General features: G+C 34.0%; 1 protein-coding gene across 2 annotated transcripts in view; it reads right to left on the reverse strand.

The window, feature by feature from the left end:
* LOC124629724 (ATP-binding cassette subfamily G member 4-like) overlaps positions 1-16,047 on the reverse strand; it is a 52,865-nt gene extending 36,818 nt beyond the window's left edge. Inside the window, exon 1 of one of the 2 annotated variants that reach the window (XM_047163243.1) lies at positions 15,618-16,047. In XM_047163243.1, coding sequence (XP_047019199.1) covers positions 15,618-15,849 — 232 coding nt within the window. In that variant the 5' untranslated portion in view covers positions 15,850-16,047. The remainder of the gene's footprint in view (positions 1-15,617) is intronic. The other variant, XM_047163242.1, reaches the window with a different exon arrangement.
* Between the last annotated feature and the right edge of the window lie 281 nt (positions 16,048-16,328).

Here is a 16,328-nt window from a genome sequence, read left to right on the forward strand (position 1 = left end):
CTATCGTAATATTTAATGGATTAAATACTAACTAATCGTTTCCATGTAATTATTGCATTGTTGCTATTATAACCTGTAATTTTATTGACATTGAGTGGGTAGCACTTTGTTATTAATAGCTCGATAAACGACTTGTCATTTTAGAATTTAATCAAATAATTATACTAATTAGCTTCAGTTTTCCCGATTCCCGTAGGTAGTACTTTCCTTACCGAGAAAAAAATAGCCTTATCTGTATATTATTTTGCTAGATAAACTATATCCCACCCAAAACAAAAATGTGAAAGGCTGCCAAGTTCGATAATATGGGAATGCTTCGCCTATGAAAGAAGTGAGATCTGAATAAGTACCAAGTTCCATACACATACCTCAGTTAAAAATAGTTACTTTTTAATGATGTTACTTGGCAACTTTTCACACACCTTGTTATAAACCTACTTACGCAATGAATCAAGTATATAATTTTCTATTAAAACTTGCCAAGTAACATCATTAAAAAATAACTAAACTTAAACTTGGTACTTATTCAGATCTCACTTCTTTTATAGGCGAAGCATTCCCATGTTATCGAACTTGGCAGCCTTTCACATTTTTGTTTTGGGTGGGATTTCATTTATTTTTGTAAGGTAGTTTATTTTATTTTTTTCTTATGATTAAGTTAGTTAAGAAAATGTCTCATTTATACTATCTTTCAGATTTTTGAATAAGCACTATGCTTCTTACAAAGAAATGAACTAGATTAACTAAATGGACTATATTTACCAACTGACTGACATGACATCCAAACTAATATTATAAATGCGAAAGTAACTCTGTCTGTCTGTCTGTCTGTCTGTCTGTCTTTTCTTCACGCCTAAACTACTGAACCGATTTGTGTGAAATTTGGTACAGACATAGTTTGAAACTTGAGAAAGGACATAGGATAGTTTTTATTACAAAAAAAAATAAAAATAAAATTATTCCGGACATATAGCGCCATCTATTGGTCGAATCAAAAATCTGCTGGTAGTCACTATTCCACGCGAACGAAGTTGCGGGCAAAAGCTAGTGTTATCATATATTATGTTCGTGGATCAAAGTTACACATTCGTTATTTTCGAAAGTGACTCACACTTGGCCGTTTTCAGATTTTTACTTTACTTTGACTAAATACAAACCTTTGTAACGAATTTCAGATCGGTACGACCATTCGAAGATATATTATATAAGTATAGATAAATTTAGTTCGTTTTATTAGTTCCTTAGGGGTATAAATTTACACCGGGTATATATTTACACCTTCATTATTTTGAAACTAACTCACACTTGGCCATTTTCAGATTTTTCCCTTTACCTTGACATAAAGACCTACCTCCATGCCAAATTGCAAGTCAATACGACCATTGGAAGTGGTCTAGGTTTTTGATGAGTGAGTCAGTCAGTCAGTCAGTCAGTGAGTGTATAGTAAAAATTGCGATTTTCTGACGTCAATATCTCAAGACCTACAATAGGTATATTAATGAAATTTTGTATTTTAGATAAGTGAGGGGGTCTCAACAGATACTAGAAATTTGATATGCATAAATAAGATAGATTTTGAGTTACAGGGGGGTCGAATTTGGCCCGAAATGGTTCGTGTAATCTAACCCACGGCCGGTGTGTCGCTTTTGTTTGCTCGAACTTGGCGGACACACTGCCGTGTGTCTAGATTATTGCTACATCCAAATCCAGTATCTAAGTAATTTTGGCGTAAATAAGGAACAAATAAAAAAATAAACAAATTCTAGACAGTCATCATTGATTTGCGGTTCGAAAATTATTAGTATCATGGTCCAAAGATCAAGGCAAAATATATGAGCTAAATCCATATAACTTTATTTTAAAAGTGATATGTTGTAAAGGTTAAAATATCTACGCGAAGTCAAAATATGTTCGAAAAAAGTAGATCTATACCTGATGATAACAACTATAACAATTTTAGTCGCAAACTTCAATAGATATATTAAGAAAACTATTGCCCGTAAGATAAAAAAAAAATTGGTCACCACTCTTTTCTTCAGTACCTATTTCAATAATAGAACCTTAAAAGATAAGCAATCTCACAACCGAACAAAATCCTTAACCGCCTCAATTCAATATACCACCCAATAATACTCAAACTATCAAACTCCAAACTAAAGATAACACGCAAACAAACAAACTAGAAGAGCCATACCAAAAATAAACGAGGCACAGAATCACGGTGCAAACAGACAAAATCTCTGTCACGTCCACGGTATGTATCGGCCGGAGCCGCGATAGGTTTGCCGAATATCGCATATTCGTAGCGAAGCCGCGAAACTGCCAAATTGCATATCGATATGGATAGTGTTGCGAAGATGTGCTGTGGCTAGAAGTGGACTGGTTTTCAAGCGATTTATTGTAGTTTTATCGACTTCTTCAGATTTGCAGTTTATCAATCAATTAATAAACTGCCCGAGCCTAGCTAGAGCTGCAAGAGCCTGTGTCTTCTTTGGGTGTGTTGTGTATTTTGTACAACTAAAAATTTAATTTTGAATATTTTTTTTTAATCCCTTTTTAAGCCCCTTTTGGGATTGTTATTTACCTATTTTATAAATAACAAAGAGTTACGCTCGAACTAAGCTAACTTGGTCAGCAGAGCGAAACAAACACAATCTCGAGATCAAATACAATCAAAACAAAGTAATTTTAGCTATGAATATAAATTAATAACTATTCCGGTTCTCTACCTATTCAATCTATGATTTCATTCATCTTTTGGGCTGATACGGAAATAATTGCCCGTGGCCTCGAATACAGGAAGGATTTTATCGCAAGTACCTACCTAAACATAATAAACGAAATCCTCTCATGTTTGATCTTGTATTTACCTATACTAAAAAATATTTATTTTTTTCTGATATTTTGTACGTTTTTAGGGTTCCGTACCAAAACGAGACCCTATTGTTTTCGCTCCTCTGCCCATTCGTCCGTCTGTCACCAGGCTGTATCTCTGTATCATGAACCGTGATAGTTAGAGAGTTGAAATTTTTACAGATGATGTATTTTTGTTGCCGCTATAACAACAAATACTGAAAACTAGAATCAAATAAATATTTTGGGGGGCTCCCATACAACAAACGTGATTTTTTTGCTCATTTTTATTAAATTTCGATAAATATGTATAGAATATTTATTAGTTTGGATGGTACGGAACCCTTCGTGCACAAGTCCGACTCGCACTTGGCCGGTTTTTTGCTAGTCACTGGGCCTAATTATGCTTATAAAATATCCACTATCGAAACACACACTTCACAAACATAACATCTTTTCATAAACAAAAGTTTATTTAATACTATTTGTTTCGTTATTTTTGCGTGTCACTTCCAGTATTTCGACATCCTTGTGTCAGTTGAATGCATTCGGATGTGACTATCGTCGGCAGCGGTAGGTTTTATTAATTTTTCCCCACGTAACGAGGTGCAAACTGTACGCCGCTCGTGCTTCACCAATTTATACTACCACTAGCCATTTTTATTTCATACGTACACCTGAATAATTATTTCGATTTATTAATAAATTCATCATCATTTGCCTGGACTTTTTCCAACTATGTTGGGGTCGGCTTCCAGTCTAACCCGATGTAGCTGAGTACCAGAGTTTTACAAGGAGCGACTGCCCTATCTGACCTCCTCGACCCAGTTAGTTACCCAGGCAACCAAATACTCCTTGGTCAGACTTAATAGCTTCTAACCAGTAACGCGACTACCAAAGATGTTCACAGACAGCCGGGACCTACAGTTTAACGTGCCCTGCGAAACACACATTTTTATTTCATAGTACACCTGAATAATTATTCATTTATTGATAAATAAAATGATTAAAGTTAAATAAAGAGATTTCTCAGAAATTAATTACGTAATGAAGATAATCACAGTAATTATTTATTAATTTCTGGAACTCTTCTGAAATTAAAACAGCTCTTTGTCGTATTATAAACAATGCTGAAATTCGGGAAATAAAATAATACATAAAGGTGAATTGTTAAAGAAGATTTGACAAAAACTTAATTTTAAGAGTATTTGATTATTTCACGGTATTGTTAAATAACTGATGGTTTTAAATAACTAATGTTGTGGGAACTGACTTAACATATTAATTAATTGGCATAGCAAAACATTTAAAAAAGTTAAAATTATATTAATTTTGCCGTAAAAACTTAGCCTATTATAATAACAATCAACATATATAATGCAAATATAATTTAATTTCCTAAAAATGCATCGAAATTACTCAACGTCTCGAACTTTGACATATAGGTACCTACTTGTACATACCTTTTTTTTTTTTTTTTTTTTTTTATCGACGTAAAATCATCAAATGACCCCTCCCGCTGTGGGTTAGCAGCGGTGAGGGAGTGTCAGACTTTTACTGACTAAAATCGTCGTGTTCCGTCATAGGCCTTTTATGTACCAGGGCCGCGGTATCTCTTTCGAACAACCCGCAGCCCCGGCAGGCCTTGGCCCTGCTGGGCCCCGCTGGGGTTGCTGACGTCTCTTTGAGGAGCGCGTGGAACAACGCGCGCCGTCGACACGGGTCTGTCGTCTAGGAAGACAGAGGGACGATGAGCCACCCGAACTCACCGCCCACAGACCCACGCCTACGGTGGCCGGGAGTCATCTCGCGACACCCGGCGCCCATGGTGTCTACCTGGTCCAGCGCGGCGGCCGGGATGAGAGGTGCGAACTCTCTGGCGTTCCGCCTCCTCCTTCTCGAGCATGACCGCTTCGCAGAAGGAGGCGACGGCATCCCATTCCCTCTCGCCCCGGACCATGGCCTGAACCAGGGCCGGACGCGAGAGGTCGCCGCCGCCCAAAGCCTCGACGAGGACCCGGCGGTGCCCTTCCCATGCGGGGCACACCTGGACTGTGTGGTCCACCGTGTCCTCGGGGCTGTCCGCACAATGGTGACACCCGGGCGCCTACTTGTACATACCTCTGGTTTGCATACAATGGTAAAAGTAATGACAAATAATTATGTTCATTGTACTTCCAGTGGGTTTGCCCTCCGTAATTAGGAAGTGGTTATTGACACTTATATTCAATTCATCCCAGGGCGGAGAAATACTGGCCTTTTCTTGAGTGTCTTGGGTAAGACACACCCGATATGAGGAAGTACAAAAAGAGAATATATAAGGAAGTACATAAGGGAAGTACACAAGGGGAGTACATAAGGGGAGTACACAAGGGGAGTACATAAGAAAGTACATTAAAACCAAAGAAAAGTAATGTATAGCAAAACCAATTAAACCACTTTCTAATATCGGTAAAAACTTTAAAATATTGCCCTGCCTGTTGATAATTAGATTATGACGTGAGTGAACGAACTCGCTAAAAAGCATCCTGAATCACCAGTAGGACTTACCAAAAGAAGAAAAAACATAAGGGTTTTAAGAATCGTTTAGCTCATAAAAATGTTTATTTTTTCACTCAGAATTTTTTCAATTAAATCAAAAGTCGTTTTGCGCATTACACGTTGTGTAGGAGTGGAAAAGAAAACTTACTCGTGAATCGATGCAGATATGAAAGTGGAGTGAAGACAACTGTGTAGGTATGTGTCAATAACCTCTAAGATCAAGATAAATGCAGTGAAATTCAAAGTTACCTGAGTCTTTAAAGTCACTGATCTCTAAAAGAAAAAATAAGATTTCTGCTAGATTGTGCATATTTTTGTCTTTTGTAGAGGATAAAATATTTTTCTGCAATAAACAAAACATTAATGACCAACTAAATAAATCTTTAGTTCTTAGTTTTCATTTTCACGTCGTTTTTAGTAACATTCACCATAATATAATTAAAATCCGCCAAACCAAAATTAATGAAATTCAAATGGGACCAATTTGAAACCTTGTCTTCCCAAAAAAAAAAAAAAAATTAAATGAGTTCATTGGCAACAAGTTCTGAGGTAAAACATTAAAATAAATTAGATAAAACCGAAATAAACTACCAGCTCTTTTTTGGAACTGGTTAAAAAAATTGCCATGCTTCTTTTGCAAAAAGAGAGAATATAGGTATATATATGCTTAAAAGGTATGACTAAACAATAAGAAGTTTTTCTTTGTATTTTCTATTTTTTTAATATAATCTATTTGTGAATGACCTTAAAAAATATTCTTACCTAAAAGGTGAGACCTATATACGTTGTCTTTGTATGTTTTATTTATTTATTTATCAACATACGTGGGCGGACCCATAATGAATTGGCCTAACTATGAACTAATGGAGGAAATGCGACGAAACCGATTTTATTTTTCAATATAACAAAAAGTAATACTAATACACTTTTGACATCCGCGAATTAATATTTCTTCACCTTTATAAAAGTAATCACAATTTTACTCCAAAAAAGGCAGCCTTTTGCATTTCTAGGGGGCTTTTCATCCTTATAACGTCATTCCATTGACTCGCGCTTGCTTTGTGGATCATAATACAAAATCATAGTTTCATCATCAGTCACTAGCCGCTCGATCACATCTTTGAATTTTCCTGCACAAAGATCCAAAAACTCTGAAACGCAGCGCCCGTCTCTGTACCGCTGAAAGAACTTGCACTCACTTTTTTCATGTGAAGATGTTCATGGAGCGCATTTTGAAAAATACTTTTAGAGAGCCCAAGGCTAGCTACAATTTCTCTAATCTTCAAACGGCGGTCACTCCGAACCTCCTCTTCAACAGGAGCAATTGTTTCGGAAGTGAGCACTTCCACAGGCCAACCGTCATACCCAATGTCTTCGATGGTTTCTCTCCCGAGGCGAAACTTTTTAACCAAATTTTTCACTGTGCTATAGAAGGGGACAGACTCCTTATACACGCCATTCATTCATTCTTTTATTCGCGCAGGGGATAACCCTGCTTTAAACAAAAACTTTATGAGACTTCGATACTCAGTTTTCGACATTTGGAAAAAATAAGCGACTTTCTTCATTAAAATGCTTGCTAAACTAAAACTAAGCAGTTCCTTATCGATGCGTCTTTTTTATATTAAGTACACGATAAACGTACTTTTTCATGCCACATAACATGTAGCGATATGTCGCCTAGAACTATATCAGGCCAGTTCATTATGGGACCGCCTAGGTACATTTACCATTACAGATTACCCCAATGCGATAATTTTTATTTATTAATAATCTATTTTACGAATGTCCTTCTTTTTGTACATTAGCTTCTACATACAATAATCTATTTTCTACAACAAGTATAATGTTTTAGGTTTCATTAAGATCCAAGCAATAGTGCAAGTATTTTCCTCAATAGCAAATGGAGTGAAACAGACACGCATGCGCGTATGCGTAACTCAGTAAGTAACATACCTATTGCAGATAAATGATGTAAATATGCACATTAAGTCATAAAGTAATGTTGATTTAACTATGTTCTTTACTATGTTGTACCGTGATTATGATTATAGTTCTCACTGAATTAACTGCTTGTATGTCGCTAAATACCTCTCTCTATAAAACAATAGAAAATCATTTGTGTCTCGCGTATTTTTGCGCTCTGGCATACAACGGGTATTTTCACTTGATAATTTCCACATTTCAAATTGTTTCGTGTCCTGTTTTCGATGACTTTTGGATAGCGAATATTTTATTTCGCCTTTTAGTAAACACTTTTATTCCTATCTTGAATTTAATATTATATTTTTTATTCTTTGGCTTATAAGACTCAATTTTTAACAACGATGCTAATAATAATTCAGTTAAGCATTCTTTAATTGGTTTCTTTTTCAGTGGTGACTGAAAATATATTCCCAATATCAGTCTAATTTCGTCGTAAGTACTTACACACAATTTTCCACCAGTCAGAAGCCTTACAAATACATTTGAACAATGCGTAAAAGCAATTGAGAAACTTTATTCATTAGTTATCGTTAAGTACTTTAAGTTCCAACTTGGTTTTGTTCATGAAGGGTATATAGTTTTAAGGGGCCCTTTTGTTTCTTTAATGGTCACGCCTCAAAGGAAATTTGGATGCGTTAGGTAGGCGTTGTAGTACTGACATTATGAAAACATATTTTTAACTAAGACTGTTATCATCCAAGTTGGTATTTATTATTAGTGTTGTGTACAAGTACCGTGTCTCGGAAGGTGCGATAAACTGTAGGCTACTGTCATTTAAACATCGTTGGTAGTCGTTACTGGTAGTCAGAAGAAGCCAGTAAGACTGACAACCAGTAATACCAAGGGTAAGGTCTTACTTATTGGGTTGCCCGGGTAACTGGGTTGACGACATCAGATAGGCTGGAAATCGATCCCAACATAGTTGGGAAAAGGCTAGGCAGATGATATCGTGTACAAGTATAAATGTGTCTTTAGGAGTATTTATACTTGTACACGATATCATCTCATCATCTATACATCCGTGTGAATCGTTTTTAGGGTTCCGTACGCAAAGGGTAAAATGGGCCCCACTGTTTTCGCTCCTGTCTCTCGCTCGTCCGTCCGTCTGTCCCCAGGCTATATCTCATGAACCGTGATAGTTAGAGAGTTGAAATTTTCACAGATGATGTATTTCTGTTGTCGCTGTAACAACAAATACTGAAAACTAGAATAACATAAATATTTTGGCAGCACCCATACAACAAATGTGATTATTTGCTAATTTTATAAATAATGGTACGGAACCCTTCGTGTGCGATTCCGACTCGCACTTGGCCGGTTTTTTTAGAAACCTGGTTGAAGATTTTGGTTTAAATTCAATTCAAATTAGATATTCCAAGGTCTCAGTGATAGTTAAAAGTTCTAAGTTCTGACACACTATTATACAACTTTTTATTCGGTATTATAGGTATTGACATAATAGGACCACATAAAGTGTGGTTTCGATGAAGTTTTGCATAATTTTATGATGTGGTGAGATCGTTTTGCGGTTTATATTATCACGATTTTGATTCAACTTTTTAATATTTGACCTAGAGTTTATAACATACCTAGCAACAGCGCAATTTTTGAAATGATAACCTACTTTATGAGGAGTTATTTATAGAAGTATTTTGTTGTTTTTTGTTATTATAATTCACTACCTGATTAAGAGTTATACACTATATTATACAAACACGTATTGAACAAATAAAATTTTATTTTTTCTTAACTGATTTTTTAAATAAAATTCATATCAAGATTGTTTACCTTTTGGTTAAAGTGCAAAGTAATTTATGTTATTTTTTATGGAAAAATACCTATTAATATACTTTATGTTCTGTACCAACTTTTAGACACTTTCCAGTTTAGTATTAGGCTTAAACCAAGCAACGTCCCAAACCAAGTTTATGATCAAAACCTAGAACTAAAGCTGACCACGTTTTATAGTGGGGTGGTTTTAGTCGTAGCATGCTCAATCCTTCTCCGTGTGAGAGGAGGCCTGTGCCCAGCAGTGGGACGATAAAAAGGCTGCAACAGTAACAGTCGTAGCATTTAATCACTAGTTAGACATAGAAGCTAGTTTTTCATTTCCACAGCGTTACCCCCTAATCAATTACCAACATATACAATCATTATGTAATGCATGCATGTACATATACAAAAACAATGTTATTGCCATCTAAACTCACGCATCGCCGACTCCGGTGAGCACAGAGCTAGTAATTTCAGGTACCTAATTGTTTCCGTTCCATTTCCAGTAAATAAGGTATATGAAAATTACTGGCCATTGTGATATACGCGTGTATTGTCATGTTTTTTTTTGTATTATTGCCAGTCTAACCAGATTATTTCAGAAGTTAATATGCTAAACAGTATTAAATGTAAAACAATTGATAAAAACCTGATATATTCTATTGATTCATTTTTTAGTAGGCTTAAGGACCACTTTATATCAATCTATTTCACCATAATTGGTAATTATTAGGCAAATCAAAATAAAACAAAAACAACCATTAATATTCTATGTATTTATTTGGTTTAATTTTATTGATACTAACTAAAATAATCACATTAAATTGATCATAAGATGTTCGATCTGTATTTTCGTTTTTTATTTTTTTAGTTTACAACTTACCTGCCTGCAAAGCGTTTTATTTACTAGGCATATGTCATTCAACGAAATAAGTGCCTCAACTTGAACACTTTTGGAAACACACATAAATTCCTTTCACAATAAATTCCAGTAACGATTACTATGAAAAAAAAAACTTCGAACAGTTCAAAGTTTTCCTATGAATCTCACACAAGGGTGCAATCAGAGGTAGCAGGCACGGAGAACAAAATGACTAGCGGAGATGTCATAATGCAAAATCTCCTGAGAAAGTAGCACGCTAAAATACGGGGGTTCGGGGAACGAGAAACGATACTAGGTCCGCTCTTACGCGCCTTCTATGGAACCCGCAAAATAAAATCACCAATCAATCAAGACCAACCTTCAACAGATCGGTTTTGATTTGACGAGAAACCTAAACGAATCGTTAGATCATGCCCACCATACGTTACTTTGACCTTGTAGCATCTAAGCGAGATGCTCATAAGCGTACTACGCAGGCCTGAATAGGACTGTATTTAATAAAAATGCTTCAGCAAGATTGTAAAAGTATTTTTAAACTGTCAGACTATTTTGACGGAGAAAAATTAATAAAATATAAAATAAAACACACACACAAAAAGTTCCGACTATAAAGGTTTTAGTCCGCCACAACCTACAAGAAGGCGTCTGACCTACCTTTCTTATGGCATCTCCGCAATGATTCCTTACTCCATGAAGGTAGGAGTCAGAAATAGTTTCAGTAGTTTTATTGTGACAACGTGACCGTCCCTTTTGAGAAATTTCTATATCGTTCGAAAGTTTCTATGAGTAATGGCGGAGATAGAAACTGTTATTGTCGTAAAGGTGTTTAAAGTTGGCTGAAATATGTAGGTAAATTCTATTGGTTTTCATTGTTTTCGATAATGTGAACAATATCTACTGAATATTCAGTGGACATTGTGACTATGCCATCTTCTGTTTTTATTGTGATACAATCAAAATATGAAACCAAAAAATGTCGATTCCGAATTTTAAAAGTCGGATGTTTTTTGCGAGTGGGCTACTGAAATATTTTTGAGTATAATTTATTATTCGGGTTCAGGTTTACCCATCACGTTAGAAAGATCATTTGAATCCTTTTTGGTACACTTCAGAATGAGCTACATTATTGCGACCAATTTTCATCTATACATATATTACACAAGTATCTATTTCAAAGAACTATCATTATGAAACAAGATTATTATGTATTTTAAACATAAACACTTCCTAGCTGTTAGTAAAAGGTCAATTGCCGTTCTTAGAATAGGTTAGAGAATTTCCACTGAAATACCAGCTAGTCAGTTAACGCACTATCGTTTAAATATAAGTATTGTTTACAACCAACCTTACATAATTTGTATATTTAATGATGATGATGTCCTCCTAGCTGATTATCGACTACGGCGGCTGATCTCATGTAAGGAGATCAGGCAACTGCGCAGGACATATTATAGTGCACGAGCATTTGCGCAGACACAGGGGCACTCACTATTCCTTCACTCTCATAACCCGATGGGACGGCAATCCGACACGACCGGAGAGAGATCAGGCGCAGGACCGTACTTACATTATGTGTATTTAATAATACCGTAACAAATACGTATTAAAATATACATCAAAAGTGCATTTTATTTAATTCTTTAGAAGTATAATTTATTATCTATCGGTTCTGGTTTAATCAGTTGCACTGGATTTTGTTATGATCATTAAATACACAAAAAAATACTTACAAAAAAAATCTAGACAGTTCTGTAGCATTGCATCGTTTGTGGCGTCGTATTAAATGGATGGACCGAAGTAAATGCATTTTAAAAATCGGATAAGATGGAAATGATAAGAAACAAAAAAAAAATGATTAGAGATCTGGGACAAATGTTTTTCGTTCATTAAACAAGAAAATAAAATATGCCTAATTTTTTTTTTCACTTTACTGCTACCACAAAAGAATATTAATAAACTAATTCAATTTATTGCAAGATAATGTTTAGGAACATGCAAAAACATATAGGATTATTATGAGTCATAAAATCGGCTTCATATAATTAATAAAACTACTCGGATTTTATTGCGTTTCTTTAATATATTTTTCATTATCAATCAAATTGATCTTAGATTATAATATTATAGTTCTTTTTTTAATTTTGAGATCCTCATAATTAAATTGCATTTAAATAATAATATCTCATTAAGTGGCAGTAGGTATCACATTTTTGTTCTTCATTTTGCGTATTCGTGATGTTTAAAATATACCTCCTTACACCATATTTTGACTTTTTTGATAAGACTTAATTTTTATATTCCATTTTCATGACGATGAAAACCTGATAGTGTAGTTGAATATTGATCTTCAACTTTAGAAAGATCACCGACAGCTAGGTTGTTGGAAATTTGTCCATCGCCAGTCCTTTCTAGTTATAACAGGAAGAGTGAATAGGTACAGAACACAATGTAATTTTGACGCGAAAGATATTAATTTAAACCAAACATAAAAAAATTAACCAATAACATATTGAAATACTTTTTCTATTGAAACGATTTGTTCAAATAACAGAACACAGGTACTTATCCAGAAATACTACCTTAACATATATTACAATACAGAATTACAACGCTAAACGTAACTAAATTCTAGGCTCGGTTTGCGCGACCAATAGGCCTCTGGTCACCAACTGCACGCTCGCGGTCGGCGACCACAACCCAACCCATTATGATATGTTAATTTTTAATCAACTGCTAATGTACCTACTGCATGGATAAATTACTAGGTAGCTGTTTTCCCGCGGTTTTACCCCCAACCTGGCTCAGTTTCTTTCTGTGCCCGGATAAAATCCTACTATTTTTAATATTATAAATGTGAAAGTTTTTGAGAATGTATGGATGTATGTTTGTTATTCTTTCACGTAAAAACGGCTGGACCGATTTATTTAGGTCGGTAGATAGGTGATACCCTGGATTAACACATAGGCTACTTTTTTACCACATATGGAATCTAGTACAAAGTATATTTCTTAGCGATAGTGTAGCTTTTAACAGTGAAATCATTTTTTAAATCGGTTCAGATGTTTAGTTAGTATAAACAGGCAAACAAACCTAAGAATTGTTTTCTCTTTAGTATATACAGGGTTACTTGTAAGTAGACCGCATCCTTTCATGAGGTGATAGTATAGGTCAATACGGACAAAGACCATGGGGTACACTGGATAAAAAAATGAAGCGCTTTTTGAGAAAATAGCTACTAAAAAAGTAATTGATGTTCGCTATAATTTCCTCTGTGATTTGTACAGTTTTATGGTTTGTTATTATGAAGTGATTCATCTTCTATCCAAAAACACACAAAAATCCACCAAAACAAGGCTTTTGACTAATAATAAAAATTTATACGTGTACCTAGACGACATTTTAAGAAAAGATCTTAAAATTCGATTATCTTGAAACGGCTTAACTTTTGCCCAGTGTACCCCATGGTCTTTGTCCGTATTGACCTATACTATCACCTCATGAAAGGATGCGGTCTACTTACCAGTAACCCTGTATATGTATTAAGATAGTGCCTATAGATAGTCGCATGCATTTTATAAATACTTTTTTGAGCCAACACAATTATTGTCCTAGTATTTTGATTACTTACTATAAATACCTGAAAATATTTTCAAAATAATGTTCAAATGTTTTGTCTTATCAATATTTATCCACGAGATCCTTGGCACCATTTATTTATATGAATCATGTTATGCCTTTACAGCAAAATCATTTTATGACTGCGTCATTTATTTGCCAATTTATCACTTATATTTTTTTATTGAAATTGAAATAATTTAAGTTTCTTTGTCTATTGAACTATAAATAAACGGTTTACGGTTTCCCATGCGTCATGTGGGAATCGCTACCCGTATCCGAATAAAATTAAGATTGTGTTACTTGGGTATAGTCTAGCTTCCCAACAGTGAAAGAATTACAAAAATTGGTCTAGTAGTTTCGGAGTCTTCAGGGTACAAACAAAAAAACATATCCTTTTTATTATGCTACTAGTAATAGAAGTATCGTATTTATATATATGTCAAAGATGTTCAAATGATTTGACGTATCAGGATTGGAGACACCAATTTGAAATTAACCTTGGGAATCTCGATACACGTGGTATTGACGGATATTATTTTTCAGCCAATTCCTACTCTAAAAGCTTAAGGTTAAGGTCAAATAATTATATAATTTATTTAAAATATCATAATATTAGTCCAATGAGGATTATATTTTTTTATTTGAATATATATCATTTTATAGGTATGCTGCAAAATATTTTTACTAACTTAACAGATGACTTTTTTATGCTACATTTTCCTAGTTTTAAATAAATTGTATGCAGATTTTTTACAAATAAAAATTAATTATTGAACATTAAAAATAAAACGGCTTGAGAATTTTCAAGTAAGCTGCTTCTTTATACATAATAATATAATCATGTGATTTTACTGTAAAATTATTGTTTTATGTAGTTTTAAAATTAGTAAATATTATATTTTATTCTTTTTATACGAGTACCTACCATAGTTACAATTCTATTTCTGTTTTATGTTCTGTAATTAAATTTTAAGATGTTTCTTACGTAAACACTCCAAAAATCATTGGATAATAGTAACGATCCGATCATATATTTTATCACATTGGTTGTAAAAATTATAATGTTGAAACAGTTTCTTTGGCGAAAAAAGGTATGGTTTGGGGCGGCGTAGGTACTTATTTTTCAAAATCAGGCTCTGGATGTCCTTTTTTAATACATTCATGTTCCTTATTTCTTGTTTCTTCGCGGAACTTTATGTTTACTTTCAATATGAATAAAACTTAATTTATGAAGATTATTGATACGCCGATTTGAATGCCCCGGAAAACAGTTTTAATGATAGTTTCGGCTTCTAAACGAGCTTTGAATGACGTCAAAGTGACGCAGTTATTTATCGTCTAGACAAATCGATAAATTAATAAGTTTTTTTTTTTCTAAATTTAGTGTTTTTAAATAGAACTTATTAGTATATATTATTTTATTTTTATGCATTGTTTATTTTTTAGCTTTTTTATACAATTTTATAAAAAAAATATATACCTAGATTTGAGATAAATTACAAAAGTAATTAAGTTATATTTAAATATTTGGATGACAATAAGGTGTAAGACTTTTATTTAAAGATGCATAGCATTCTATAATTGTGTGACCAATTTGCATTGAGATGATAGCCGATTATCAAAATATTATCAGCATATTTTGTAAATATTTTTATTTCGGGTCATTGGAAACATTCAACAAACTTACATTAATGATTGCACAATATAAACATTACGTTGTAACAAAACTCCAGTATTCGACAATGATGCCTACTTATTTATTTTATATCAGATTTATCACAGCCGAAAAAGAAAACAAACTATCATCTCCCGAGCCTAAATCGAAAAAAAAATCATCACCAGGACTTTTTATGTCTTTACAATTATAAATATTTTTTTGATCTTTATGTACATTATTTTTTTTTTAAATAAAGAAACAATGTATACCTACCTTCTTAATTTTAAAATAAAATTTAAAACATACCTTTATGTGAGCTAACTGTGTAGCTGACATCTTCAAACACAATATGCACCGGTGGTCGTTTCGCCATACGATTCAGTGCTTTCAAAGTGGATCCGGCCCTTTCAAGTGCCGCCGGCGTCCATTGGCTTTCTTGACTCTCATCTAACGTCATAGGGTTAGGGTGACTCGAAGGGGTGGCATGGGCCAAAGCGGCCCCCACTATAGCCTTGCGAACTAGAGGTACGTTCGACATTTTGAAAATATATTTGCACTATTATTTCATGGATATAAAATCACAAATTATAAATCACGTATTGATAATTCGTCTTTATTATTTTAAAACTGAAACTCAAAATAATGCAATAGAAACTTGTAATCGATTCTGTAATCGAGAAATTTTTATTACGAAATTCGATTTTCGATGTTTAATTCGTAACCGCTGCGCGGGAGTCGCGATACGGTTAACGCGTGCGCAGTTAAGCAGCGACGCAACACTACTGATCGTTACTCCATCGGCTTTAGGAGATTATACCAATGCAATTAAACAAAACGAAAAATAAATGATGCGATTTATATCAATTAAGATTAATTAATATTAAATTGTCAACCAATATTTTTTTGATTAGTTTTCCTCTTAACCTTTAAACCTAATGATTTGAGATTAAGGCTCATCTTAATAATAGTTTAGTGTTATTATTCTTCTTAGTACGTGATATTTCATTTAGGTTTTTT

Source organism: Helicoverpa zea, chromosome 4 (assembly GCF_022581195.2).
Source record: "Helicoverpa zea isolate HzStark_Cry1AcR chromosome 4, ilHelZeax1.1, whole genome shotgun sequence".
NCBI classification, from domain to species: Eukaryota; Metazoa; Arthropoda; class Insecta; order Lepidoptera; family Noctuidae; genus Helicoverpa; species Helicoverpa zea.